The sequence below is a fragment of the Microcaecilia unicolor genome, chromosome 13, assembly GCF_901765095.1.
Source record: "Microcaecilia unicolor chromosome 13, aMicUni1.1, whole genome shotgun sequence".
NCBI classification, from domain to species: Eukaryota; Metazoa; Chordata; class Amphibia; order Gymnophiona; family Siphonopidae; genus Microcaecilia; species Microcaecilia unicolor.
Genome location: NC_044043.1, coordinates 40,478,183 through 40,492,576, shown reverse-complemented (window position 1 = coordinate 40,492,576; position 14,394 = coordinate 40,478,183). Strand labels below are relative to the sequence as shown.

General features: G+C 46.2%; 1 protein-coding gene across 2 annotated transcripts in view; it reads left to right on the top strand.

Annotated features, from left to right (window-relative positions):
- Positions 1 to 14,394, top strand: part of RABEP1 (rabaptin, RAB GTPase binding effector protein 1) — a 148,566-nt gene that overhangs the window by 38,811 nt on the left and 95,361 nt on the right. For both annotated transcript variants that reach the window (XM_030222557.1, XM_030222556.1), the window contains one exon: positions 2,431 to 2,566. In XM_030222557.1, coding sequence (XP_030078417.1) covers positions 2,431 to 2,566 — 136 coding nt within the window. The remainder of the gene's footprint in view (positions 1 to 2,430; positions 2,567 to 14,394) is intronic.

The following is a 14,394-nucleotide window of genomic DNA, read 5'->3' as shown; positions in this document are numbered from 1 at the left end:
TCCACCTATCCAACATCTGCAATGGATTTATCCATTAATAATGTATCAGTATTTATTTATTTATTTATAACATTTGTATCCCACATGATTTATATGTCCTGTGTGGGTGGGGAAAAATGTGTAACCCCTCCTTGGACGGAGGAACCTCCAAATATCAATCACTCCCCATCTCTCATCAAACTCTACAGTTTCTCCTTGCTTCTCACCTTACCCAAATTCCCTCCTGGTATATCCAGACTTGCTGAGACACAGCTTAAAATCACCCCTCACTAGTCAGTTCTTAGTAGTTTTTTCACTTAGGTCTTAAAAAAAAATCTCTGGTTTATTGTTCAGGACATCTGTATTTCTTCTCTCCAAACCTTTTCAAATACCCTCCCCCCTCAATTTATTGGAAGGAAATATGCTAATTGGAAACATTCAGAATGGATTAATCATCTTTGGAAGCAAGTGTTATTCCTGGATAAAGCTAATTTAAGCCCTTAGATTTATTGACACAGTTTTCAACATATCATTAGCCATATCCTAGCACAGTCACACTCTACTAACAAATTACCCCCACCACCCTTTCCCTCCCCATTGTACACACTTTGGGTCTGATGTTCTTCCAGGCTTGAAGATTTCACCATGTCTCACATCATCTTTTCCCCCACAGAATTTAAGGCACTTCACTGCCACGGTCCACTCATTCATTAACTTCCCCACAATTTTGCACTGCGTGCACACATGGTCTCAAGTTACGTTGGGGTTTTTTTTTTTTCCCCATGACATCCTCACTCTCAACTCATATAAAGCCTTCAACATAGCCTATATCATCGATGTTATTTCTCACATCAGCTGTTCTTTTTATCCTTCTAGACTAGTACAGACCAAAGGGTTAGGTTGCCCAACCAGCAGATGAAGCACCAGTGACACAGCATCAATATAATGAGTGTTTCAGCCTGGAACTTGTCAGTTTTTCTCTGCCTCCCACAGATGGTGCAGGTTGGGCTGGTACAATGGATTTTGTTTGGTCAGACCTGACTCCCCCAGAGCGCAGTCCACAGGCTGCGACCCTTGAGTTAGAGTTCTTGGCTAGTGTTGGCTTCCAGGGATCAGTCTGTGAAACTTTTCCTGGTTGATCCCAGGCTCTTGCCTGATGAGACTGGCTGGCAGAGGACAGTCTTTTTTTTTTTTTTTTTTTTTTTTCCCCCTTGAATTATTTATCCATCTTGTTCTCCCACCTCTTGAGTGGGACCCCACAGATTGGATTTCCAGGACTGAAAAAAGGGTAAGGGGACCTTCAGCAGGCTGCTGGTTTCTGCAAAATAAAGTTTATAAAGAAAAAAAATAACATGGAGCAGTCTGAGCACAGCAGTGCAGTGCTGAGCTCGGTAGATTTTTTTTGTTTTTACTTCAGTTGGGTGAATGTTTAGGGGTTTGTAGTAGCAGGGGGGTGTTCTGGCTTGTGCCTTAGTAGTAGTGGTTGCTATGGAAGGTCATGCTGGGCTGTGGGCATTGCATGGCATGCTAGATCTCAGCTTAGCTCTTAAACCATGACCTTACCTCGCTCCACAGTCCACATTGCTATATTCAGGCAGAGATCGTAGTAACATAGTAAATGTCAGCAGATAAAGACCTTTACGGTCTATCCAGTCTGCCCAACAAGGTGTTTAGAGTCATATCTGGCACTGTGTAGGTTCCTCTTCTTCATGATTGAACACTAGCGTCATAAACAGGACAGTTGGCTACTTACCTTGCCAGCCTCACATGGCCAATTGTACTATGCAATCTTGGAGCATACAGTTGCTTTCAACACTAAGAATGTTTTCCCCTCCTCCACTTCTGACTAGAATTTATTCACTAATATCAACTTTGATTTCTCCTCTTCCCTCCCCCCACCCCCAAATAGAGATGTGCAGCACCTGCAATCATTGATAGAGAGTGGACATATATCTCATACTTAAGCTCTCCCTGCCAATTTTTGGAGCACAGACCATAGACGTCTGCCGAATACTGGTTCTACTTTCCAGCTACTGGAGTTGTCGTCGAAGTACACTCCAGCCTTGATCCTAATCCAACTTTGCCATTTATGAAACCCAGACCAAAGAAATCATACCTACTTCCTCTCCTGTATTCATCAGAAAGCTGCGTGCCTCAGTGCTGCCATCTTTTGTTCACAGGCATTGGTTAGGACATTAAGTAACAATATCAGCTAGTACTCCAGCAGATACAAATCGATGGTGGCTTCCTGTGAATCCTACTGTTCCTTGTCAATAAGGCAAATTAATTAGTTGATGACATTTATATTTTAAGATAGATTGCTACTGTGTCTGAAGAACTTAAGGCTTTAATCTTTTAGTACATTATCATGTCATTTCTGGAATACAGGACACTGACACTATGTGTGAGACTTCACTTTGATTGTAGTGTGTTTTGTATATTTCTTTTCAGGTTAAGGAATTGAATCATTATCTGGAAGCTGAGAAGTCTTGTAGGACCGATCTGGAGATGTATGTAGCAGTGTTGAACACTCAGAAATCTGTACTACAAGAAGATGCAGAAAAATTGCGTAAAGAGCTGCATGAGGGTAACAGGCCAACTATTATTGTATTCCCTAACAGAACTTTCCTAATTAATTTAGCAATAGGAATCAAAAGCTTCCTGTATAGTTTAATTTTGTTTCTTAATGTTTTTGTTTTGATTTTAAATACACTTAGTGTACAGGTTCTAGAGCTTGGTTGATCAAATATTCAGAATCCAGGCTCTTAGCATTAAGCCAGAAAGTCTATATGGAAATAGTGGAACCACATTAAAAAATAACTAATAAAAGGATGATTATGGGTGGGACTCTCCCAGAAGAAAAGAACACGTATTTTGGAGATCTGGAGACCTTACATTCAAGCCTTAACCTCACGTGCGTGAAGTTTAGTATTAAAGGGTTTATAGTTTTTTTTGTTTGTTTGGTTTTTTTTTCTTCTCTCTCTCCTCTCCTAGTTTTGGAGGTTACGTTAAGAACAAGTAGGCCATAGAGGCCAAGTGGGATAAATCCGGAATCCATGCACAGAAGTGGTGGAATGGGAGGTGATAAGAAACAAACACCTCGCACTTGATTATGAATATCAGTCTAAGGGGTGGTGGCCTCGGCCAGATATCGGCGGAGGCTGCTGGTACCGTGGTATAGACCACATCAGAAGGCATGGTTACCTTGGAGAGACTGACCACACAATGTCAGCTTAAGTAATTTTTGAGAGATAAGGATTAAATGGTTGATCCAGAGTTTAAAAAAACGCCTATATATTAGATTAGTGTAACAGTTTGTTCTAAGTTGTTAAAGTTCAATACAATAGGGGTGGGGAGGGGGGAGGGGAGGGGGAAATACGAAAAGAAAAGTTGTTTGTTGATAGCAGAAGAGATAAATGTTGGTGAAACTGAATTGTTCCTAAAGTGACCAAATTCTGCGTGTATTAATTGTTATTTCTGATAATAAAAAAAGACAAACATTAAAAGGATGATTATGTAACAAAAGTAAATATTTAGTTCCCCCAAAACAAGCGGGACAAATTTCACCAAGCTACACAATAGCAAAATATGAAGGCAACTAGTCAATTTTCACATGGGAGCTTCCTGGGTATAAGTTTCTTTGAAAAATCTCCAAAGATTACATGGGAACAAAAGTAGCAGTGTACATTGCTCTTGCAGTTTTTGCTGCTGGGTAATGCAAAGGCTGGTTTTAGAATACAGTATTTCTTATCATCAGCAGATGAATCCAGAGACTTGTGCAGTGGTTCCCAAATCTGATCCTGAAGGCACCCCTGCCAATCAGGTTTTCATGATATCCACAATGAATGTTCATGAGAGAGATTTGCATTCACTGCCTCCGCTGCTTGCAAATCTCTGTCATGAATATTCATTGTGGATATCCTGAAAACCTGACAGGCTGAAGTGCCTCCAGGCTCAGGTTTGTGAACCACTGGACTTGTGGGTTGTGTCTATTTACCAGCAGGTGGAGATAGAAAGTGCTGAATTGCACCTCCTTACAGGATTGAATGCTTCTTGGTCAGTCAATATTCTCTATCTCCAGTAGGCGGGTGGATGGTTTCTCATAAGCTCCTGGTCTCATCTGTTTGCAGCGCCTGTCCTGGGTCTCTCAGTTCAGTTGAGGTAAGGGGGTGTGCGACTGAGTGTTGCTGCCTTTAAGGAGGTTACACCTGGTCACCCAGGTCCCTCCCCCACCCTGTGACCCTTTCCATGCTCCTTCCTCAAAAAAAAAAAAAAAAAGAGAGCCTTACCACCACATTTGCTCCTGGAGAGATACTGGTGCCCCCAGTATCAGGGCTAGGAGTGGAGAGGATAAATATGTGCCTATAGTGGACTCTGATGACCCAAGGCAGACAGCACATGGGTCAGCAGTCAGGCCTACCAGCAGCTCCCAGGGGTGGTTTTTTTTTCTTTGCTCTATTGCTTAACTTTCTGGTGCTCTGCTGCCTTCAGCAATAAACGTGCTGCGGCTGCTTTCAAAGGGTGGTGGTGGTGGGGGAACCACCTCCTATAGGCTCTTTTTGGCAGCCAGTGCCTGCGTCAGATTGGCCTTGCTGTCTTTCTTAGTGCTGACAGGGCTTCAGCGGCCATCTTGTGAGAGTTGAAGTGTCTTGGTTTTGCGACTTTTTGCCAATTCCACTGTGGCCGAGTATGTCTACGGTGGGGCTATCTTGATTCGGTTTCCCCCGTGTTTACTTTACTCTGGCAATCTCTTGTGTGGAAAAAAGAAAATGGGTAGCGGGTCCCAACCGGTGGTTGTTTTGACAAACAGGAGTGCCTTTGGGGTTACGTCGCCTTCCTGCTGCTCCCCTCCTTCCTGCTGCACAGAGAACTGTGGTTCCTTCGGGACTTCGTTCCTTCTTTCGCCTCCACTTTTCATATAGGTCCGCTAGAGGCAGTCAGAGTTTCCCTGGCAGCCGGAGAGCTCGGAGAAAGAAAACCTTCTCCCAGTTGAGCCTGATGTTTCCCTGTCTTTCGGCTGTTGGTCCATCATGATCACCTGGGTTTCCCATAGCCTCTCCATGGCTTGTTTGTTGTCCCTTAGTGCACTGGCTACTGCTGCTTCAGTGCAGCCCATGTTGGTGTACCCTAGGCAGCCGCCTGTTTCCGTCCCGTTGCTGGGTTCAGTTCAGGCCTAGTGACGGTGCCATATTCTCAACGGGGCTGGATTTGTTACTGCCCGTGCCTTATTGGATAGCACTGGTCAAAGTGGTGATTTTCCGGTGTTGCTGCTCATTCTGTTTCCTGGGTACCAGCTAAGGACAGTTCTCTGCATGGGCCTAGTTTTGTTATCCATTGCTCTTGGGTGCACTTTAGTTCTCTTACTTTTTTTGTAGTCGGAGGACAGTACTGTCTGGCTCTACCTTTCGAGGTTTCCCCATCCTCGGGCTGTGCAGTCTGATGGTCTCCATCCCAGGAATACTATATTTCCTTTGTGCGATGAGCTCATTGAGGAGTGAGGAATTTTCTCTTTGCATCTGGGAGATACAGCTAAATAAAAGAAACTTCTCGGTTGTCTGCAGTATGCTGGGTAGCCTTGAGACTAAGTTCTCTCGAGCTTGAACAATCCTTGCTGCAAGCTTTAGCACGGTTCACTATGTATGGCAGAGTTCACTGTATCATTCCAGCCCTGCAGTGGTTGCCTTTAAGGAATCTGGCAAGGGTGGTACAGTGGAGACAGTGGCAAGACTTATCCTTATGTCCTGCAGGTACCTCTTGGCTTCCATGGGGAGGCTTTCCCCCTTGCACGATGCTCTGCTTTCTTCAGCGAATTAGTTCTTTGGAGGTTGCCTAACCTTCCACTGGACTCTGGGTCTGGTTTGGGTTATGTCTTGGTTTTGACACAGCGGTTCTCAGCTAGTTTTTTTTCCTAGGGCCATAAAGGCTATAAGAGCATCAGTACACCTTCTGGGGCCACTTTTACTCCCTGGAGCCCGGACTCCTGTTTTCCGTATTGATGGTTTAGGACTGGTGGGAACCCACTTGGTAGCATGATGTTGAGCTGCCACTCTCCGATTGTCAGCGCAAGTGGTTCTCCCCTTGGCTGGGACGGCTGGCACTCCACTTCTGTGCTTCAATCCCTTTGTTGGTTTTCCAGCAGCTCAGATCTCTAGTATGGTGCCCTGCTGCTGGATTGGCATGCGCCTTCTTTCCTCTTGAACTCCTTTGCGGGCCTCTGGACAGCTAATGGCCTTTGCAGAGCGGCCTCAAGGTAACATCATGACTTCCTGGTTACTATAACCAGCTGAGAGGAGGGCTGAGATCCGAAGGTAACTTGCCACTGAGGTGCCATGGGACTTCTCTGGCACTGGACAGCTATTGCTTATTACAGAGCGGTTTCAAAGTAGAGGAATGGCTTAGTGGTTTCGGCTGGGTTGCTGGTTCAAGACCCATTGCAGCTTGCCATCAATAGTGTATACCGGGATTCATAGGTTGTGAGCCCTGCACCACTGTAGCTTGCTCTCCATAGTGCTGTATGGTTCTCGCAACCAAATACTTTTGCGCCGATACCTAGTTGGTCAGCCGCGCTAACTTTGTTCCCACGTGTGCTCCGCCTCTCTCTGGCTGTTTCTTGCCACTCTTGCCATGCAATCAGCTCTAACTTAGAAGCCTCTTCACCAGTCCACTGCCTAGCTCACCTTTGATAAGCTTTCATTTAAAAAAAAAAAATTGGTTCAGATAAACTCCTGATCAGGTCTCCAGGCCTTTGGGTTTCTAGGAGCACAGAAGACAAGGTTTTACAGTCCAGGCAATTGTTACTTCAGAGTTTTTTGCTTCACCCACAACTAGCTCTGTGCATGCTGTCAGGAAGGATTGGGCTTCAGGCTCCAGTTCTACCATGGTCTTCCATAACGCTCGAGGAAGGGATCTCGGATCTCCCCTCGAGTTCTGGAGTAGCAATACACCTTTTCCGGTGCTTGAGGTATGGCTCCAAATTGCCTCAGTCCGAGGAGGCTTGGTCATGCTTCAGAGAATGACAAGGACAAATCAAATTTGGGTATAAAGTATAAAATGAGTTTATCTTGTTGGGCAGACTGGAAGGTCTTTATGTGCCATCATTTACTATGTTACTGTGTTAGTGGGGTTACAAAGTGGAGTTCTCCCTTTTCAGTACGGATTTTCTCTTGGACTCACCATGCCAGCTCTGGTTCATTTCTCAGGTAGTTCTTTGTCTGCTAGCCACTTCTTGGTGCCATCGTTGAGGCTGTGCCATGTAGCCATAGGGGACCCAGGATGTTGTGTTAATTCCTTGGTAGTTCCATGAAAGGGCATTCCTTCCACCTAACCACGAGAACAGTTGCAATAGTCTCGATAAGAAAGGATGACTCCACTGAATTCCATGGAGTCATCCTTTCTTATCGAGACTATTGCAACTGTTCTCGTTTGTCCCACAGGAGGGGTTTCAGGCCTACTGTATTAGTTGCTCCGTGCTGTTCTGTGTCCATTTCACATTCCTACAGTGGATTGCTATGGTTGTATTCTGTAGACAATATTATCCATGCTTTGTGATTGATGACTGTTTCCGATTCTTCTATCATGGTGCTTTGCAAGTTTCATCCATAATACCTATCCTCCTTCAGTTCTCGGAATTACTGTTCAATTTCACCAAGAACCTGGAGTTTCCAACCCAAGTCTTGGTGTATTGGGGAGTACTCCATATGGCCTTGAGGAGGACTTTCTTCTGGTGGCTCATCCGCGTGGCTTCAGACCCTCATGCGGTGTGTCTGCCTAACTAGTCCTCGAGTCTGGGCATATGTTCAAACTCGGAGTGCCATGACATCTATCTATCTTGTTCATTCTTCCTGATGTCAAGTTCCATATCGGACCCCTTCAGGGTTCCTTGTTGATATGTCTCTCTTGGACTCTACAAGGCAACTCAGCCATGGCTGATGGTTCTAGTGCAACTTCATTGTATATTTCGGATGGGCTCTCTTTCTTGGCAGATACCTCTCAGCAGTTGCTACGCCAGGTCTTAGCTGGATTATGCCAGGAGTCCAGTAGTCAACATTTTCCTGAACGGCCAGTTGTGGACTTTAATCTGGCATAATTGGCAGGTCCTCATTTGGCTGGATTTGGACGTCTCCCGTCTCAATATCTTGTCAGTCACAGCCAGGCATTTTCTAGGCTTTCTCCACCGGGTGGCCGGTCCACCGTAGAACAGTAGTTCAGCTCACTGTTTCAAGCAAGCTGGTGTTTGGGGTAGACTTGGCATATTTGATTCAAGTTCCTGGTGACACAAGACACAATGGCTGCCTGAGAAACAGGTCTGGTCGCTCTTTCCGTTGGTTCTCTCTCATCCTCGTTTGGTTGATACCAGGTGCTCTTCATCCGGGGCACCCTAGTTTTAGCCTCTGCTCCAGGTATTAGTCTAAACAGGGATTCAGAATCCCGGGCTTCGGCCTGTCCAGGTCCCTCGGAGTCCCCTACTAGGTTGCAGACTCTCTTGATTCTCCCTTCTCTTCAGGAGGTTTCTGCCTGTAATGTTTGCTGTGTGCATCTCCAATATTGAATAGAGTTCAATGTACTTGTTGATCGGATCACTAGTTCCCGCCTTGCTCAGCACTTCTTCAGATACTGCGGCTTCTGCAGCCATGCTAGCATGTTAGCTCAAAGTGGGTTCAATGTTTGCACTTGCCTAGCGTGTAGTTTGTCCGGCCGCATTCTGGGCATTGTCATTTTTGGGAAATAGGTCATAATGGCAACTTGATAATGCCTTACATACTTTCTAAAGACTCACCTTTGGATACCTCGGCCTGGTGCTATCCGCGGGGGTCATTCAGTGCCCACTGTACTTCAAGACTGTTTTGATATATCCCACAAGTCTCTGGATTCATCTGCTGCGGATGCTAAGGAATGAAAAATTATGTCTTGCCTGATAATTTTCTTTCCTTTAGTCACAGCAGATGAATCCAGAGTCCCACAATATTTTTTCCGGCAGGTCCTATCGGTTATTCTATAGATTGGACCATACCTTGGCATTTTAAATTTTAGGTGAACGGTGATACTCATTTTTCGTCTTGGATGTTCTTGGTGTTTCATGTTTCCCGATGAGGAAGGAGAAATGTTCTATTCTGTTTCCTTCTGCTTTGTTATGAGATATACTGACTGGGGGAGGAAGTGACGTCACGTGCCAAGGTGGAGGGCTGAAAGACGAGCTCCGTTGGGGCGATTAACAAAAACGGCGATAAAATCCTCCTCGACTAGTAAAAAGTGGCCGGACAGTAAGGGAGGAAGTCCCTTCAGGTAATGCCGCCGAAAAAAACGTTGGAGCAATTTCGATACACGCCGGAACGGCGGGAAAAAATTGGAGACGGGAGGCAAGGTCCAGAGCTGCGGGGACCAAAGATGGCGGCCGCGCGATCAGCGCCGGAACCGAAGAACAAGGGCGAAGAAGGCCGAGAGGTTGCAAGCATGCTGCCCGCAGATGTTGCTGAATTATTTCTTGAGTTGAAATCGGAATTTGCAGGGGTCCGACGGGACGTACAAAGTGCGCTCAAAGAGATTCGAGACGAAGTACGAGAATTAGGAACCCGCATAGGTGAAGTAGAAGAGGGGCTGGTGACAGTGCAATCCGAAATGGACACTATGCAACGAAAGGCCTCAGAGGATCAGGGAATGCTGTATCAACTCAGAGATCAAGTGGAAGATCTTGAAAATAGATCAAGACGGAATAACCTCAGATTTAAAGGTATACCGGAATTGGATCTCTTTACAAACTGTGCCAGTGTCATTAAGGAACTTTGCCAGTATATTTTGTCTTTGGAGCAGGAAGTCCCGCCCCCGGAGATTCACCTGCAACGGGCGCACAGGGCGCTAGGTCCCCGCAGAGACAATCAACCGCGGGATGTGGTGGCATGTTTTTTGGACTTCCCGATAAAGGAGAAAATTTTGAGACTGGCGCGGATGCGCAAAGAGTTAATATGGAAGAGCTATAAAATCGAGATTTTCCAGGACTTGGCACGCACTACACTCTTAAAACGGGGCACTTTTAAAGAGGTAACCAGCTTCATGCGTGCCAAGGGAATTAAATACCGCTGGCTGTTTCCTTTCGCAGTATGGATTACAGTTGAGGGGAAATCCCGAAAAGTGAGCACGCCGGAGGAAGCATGGTCGGCACTGCGGGCGCTGGGCTGTAAAGATGTACCGGATCATTCGCGAGAGCCGCAGAACCAGGCAGCTCCCAGACCGGACTCGGCGTGGCAAGTTGTGGTCGGGAGAAAACAGGCTAAAGATAAGCATGCTCATTAGAGCGGACTACCTTGAAAGAGGACTTGGGAGTTTATTCTCCATCTGGAGTAAGAATTATGAAGGGGGGTAGAGGGTTTGTTGAGGGTGGAAGGTTATTGGGAGTTTAAAAACCAAAACTAAGTTTAATAATTTAAACAAAACTGTTAATAATAATAAGTATATATTATAATAAAAAAAAATTAAAAAAAAAAAAAGAGAAAGAGGCAGGGTTGGAGAGGGGTACAAATGGTGGGAGTTGTGATGGTATAGTAAAAGGAGGGTGGAGAAGGGGAATGGGGGGGATTTAAATAATGGATATGTTTTGGCCGACGCCTCAGGGACGAGATGTCAAATTTCCTAACATGGCTGATCAGGATAACCTAGGATCAGCAAGGGGTAGGGAGGGAGGGGAGGGGGGGAAGGATAGGGGGAAGAGGGGAGGGAAAGGTCAGAAGGGGCTGGGAAAAGGGGGGGAGTTGTTGACAATAGGCTCATGGAACGTTAATGGGCTTAATCACCCTGGGAAACGGAGTCTGGTATTTAAAGAAGTGCAAAGGATGCAATGGGATGTGTCCCTAATCCAGGAGACACATTTACGTCCAAGAGATGGGCACCTTTTGAAACACAAATCCTTTAGAGAGGTCAGGGTTCATCAGGGTCGGGAACCCAGGAGAGCCGGGGGAGTCGCTATACTGGTAAGACACACGTGCGGGCTGCATATACAGGAGGAATTCCGGGATCAGAGTGGGAGATGTTTGGGAATTAGAGGATTATTACAAGGAAGGGAGATTACTATCCTTAACATTTATGCACCCAATACGGGTCAGAAGCAGTTCTTTGATGCATTAAAGGGAGAAGTGCAAGGGTTTCTTAGAGGACAAGTGTTCATTGGGGGAGACTTTAATGTAGCCCCTGATGGAGAATTAGATCACTCCAAGGGGCATAGAGGGATGGGGGGCCCGGGGCGTAAGGCTCTAGTATCTTTCTTGAGAGACTGTGAAACAGTGGATACCTGGCGTCTATTGCATGGGACGCAGAGGAACTATACCCACTTTTCTCATGTGGCCCAGTCATATGCTCGCCTAGACAGCATATGGATACACCGGAATTGCTGGCACTGGCTGGTAGAAGCAGAGATAGGGACATGTCAGATATCTGACCATGCTCCAGTATGGATTAGGTTACAAGGGCTCCAGGGGGAACAGAAGAAAGGGTTTTGGAAACTTAATGAAACTCTTCTGGGGGACGAGGTGGTAAGGGAAGAAGTTAGAAACACCATAGTGGAATTTTATCAGCTAAATGATACAGGAGACATATCAGAAGGTTCTTTATGGGATACAATGAAAGCAGTAGTGAGAGGGGTCTTTATAAAATGGGGAGCCCGCCGGAAAAGGGAAAGAGAGAGACAATCATTAGAGTTGCATGGTAGGCTGGTGTACTTGGAGAAACAACATAAGAGGAACCCTTCTAGACAGTTGGGAGAAGCGCTTAGAGAGGTGAGGAAGGCGCTGGGAGAGTTACAAATGCAAAAGATTGAATTTATGCAAACTAAATGGAAGCAGAGGGTGTTTGAATTCTCAAATAAGTCCAGTGCATTTTTAGCGGGGAAACTGAGAGCGAGGAAGGTTAAGACCTTGATCCAGAAATTGAGGGATGGGAATGGGGGGTGGTATTATACGGATGCGGATATAGCTAGGGGATTTCAGGATTACTATGAGCAACTCTATAGGGCTAGGGAGGAGACAGATAACGATAATATGTCGGCCTTCTTGGACCGTATTGCATTACCACATTTGTCAACAGATGAGGAAAGACAGCTAGGAGAGCCGGTTAGGTGGGGAGAGATACAGCGGGTTGTCAAGTCTCTACCGAATGGGCTGGATGGATATTCCTCTCGTTTTTACAAATGTTATGTAGAAGAACTGGGACCTCATCTACTTAAACTGGGGAATGGGGTATTGGAGGGGGAGAATTTGGCAAATTCTATGATGGAGGCGGGGATCTCGCTACTGCTAAAACCAGGGAAGGACCCCACGGCCAGTGGGTCTTACCGCCCTATTTCATTGTTAAATGTGGATGTAAAGATCCTGGCCAAAGTGATGGCTAACCGGTTGGGGAGGGTCCTTCCTGGGTTGATAGGGGAGGAACAATCAGGGTTTGTCCCGGGACGGCAGGTGGGGGACAATGTGCGACGTACCCTGCATTTGCAGTGGGCAGCGCAACAGGGACTCCCGGGGGCCCTGATGTTAGCAATAGATGCTGAAAAGGCATTTGATAGGGTAGACTGGGAGTTCCTGAGAGAAGTGATGAGACGAATGGGAATTGGGGAGGGTTTTTACAGTTGGTTTTCAGCGCTGTACAGAGCGCCAAAAGCCCGACTACGGGTTAATGGGCATTATACATCTCTCTTTGATATTGGGAGGGGAACTAGACAGGGGTGTCCCCTCTCCCCACTCTTGTTTGCTATATATATTGAGCCACTGGCTGTGCTTATTAGGGAACACCCGGATTACCAGGGTTTTATGGTGGGGACGAGGGAACACCGTCTGGCCCTATATGCAGATGATTTATTACTATATGTGACAGACCCGGAGAAGACATTAGAGGTAGTAAGGGAAGTGATGGGGGAATATGAACAATTCGCAGGGCTCCGTGTCAACATGGAGAAAAGTGAAATCCTGGGTATCACAGTGTCTCCAGACATGGAACACCAGTTGAAGCAGCAATTCGCATTTAAGTGGGCTAAACAGAGCATAAGATATCTGGGGGTGGTTATACCTAAGGACCCTAAAAAACTTTATGATTTGAATTATGGGAAAATTGTGGAGCGCATCCGACAGGATCTGTCACGATGGAAAGGAATGTGGGTATCCTGGTGGGGACGGATGGCAGTCATTCAAATGAATATTCTCCCCAGATTGTTATTTTTGTTCCAGTGTTTGCCTGTTGCGATGGCAAGGGGGACGTTGCAAAAGCTACAACGTCTGATACTACAGTTTGTTTGGGAGGGTAAGCATCCTAGGTTGGCAAGGAGAGTACTATGGGGGGAGGTGGAAAGAGGAGGAAGGTCACTACCATGCCTGGAATGGTACTTTTATGCAGCGCAGGTGAAAATGGTGCTCGAATGGGAGAGGAGACAGACCAAGTTGGTATGTCAGTTAGAACAGGAGTATTTCCCTTTGAGGAGCCTGAGATCCCTTTTATGGACCTCTGAGGGATTGGAAGCTCGGCTAACAGGGGTGGATAACCCGTTTTGTAGACATCTCTTACAAGTGTGGGAACAGTTTCGGAGGAAGTGGGGACAGGGAGAGAGGGTGTCTTCTAGGGCGGAGATATGCTGGGAACCAAAATTTGGGGCAGGAAAGGAGAATCGGGTATTTCTGAGATGGGAACGTCTGGGTATCATAAAATTTCGGGACTTATTACAGGGACAACAGATGAAAACCTTTGAGGATCTTAAGGCTCAATATGGGCTGCCAGAAAGTGATCAACTCTCGTATATACAGGTCAAGCACTTTATGGGGTCCATGGGGTGGAGGGGGAACAAAGTACAGGAGCAAGAGAGTTTGGAGAACCTGTGGGGTATGTTACAGAGGGTTCCAAGGACTATCTCAGTAATCTATAAGTTTATAAGGGGGAGTGATCCAACCCCATTCCGCTTCAAGGGAGCATGGGAGTCGGATTTGAAATGTAATTTCACGGACCAGGAGTGGGAACGGATATGTGGGGAGGTCCGACGGGCTTCCACTTGTGCACTAGTACAGGAAAATGCATACAAGGTACTGTCTAGGTGGTACTATACCCCTGAGCGGCTTAGGAAAATGTATCCAACTGCTTCTGATAGGTGCTGGAGATGTGAACAGGAGAGTGGCTCCTTTCTACATATATGGTGGACCTGTGCCCGGATACTGCCATTTTGGATAGAAGTTATTAAAACAATGGTTAAAGTGACAGGGAGGTCGATGGTGTGCAGCCCGCAGGTGTGTTTATTGGGAATACATAATGAAAGTGACTCCTGGGAGCACAGTAAGCTGTTACGCTGGGGTATGGCGGCAGCTAAGTGCCTTATTGCCCGAAAGTGGAAAGATAAGAATCCTCCCTCCATGGGCGAGTGGAGGGAGAAAGTGGAGCAATTTGTACTCATGGAAA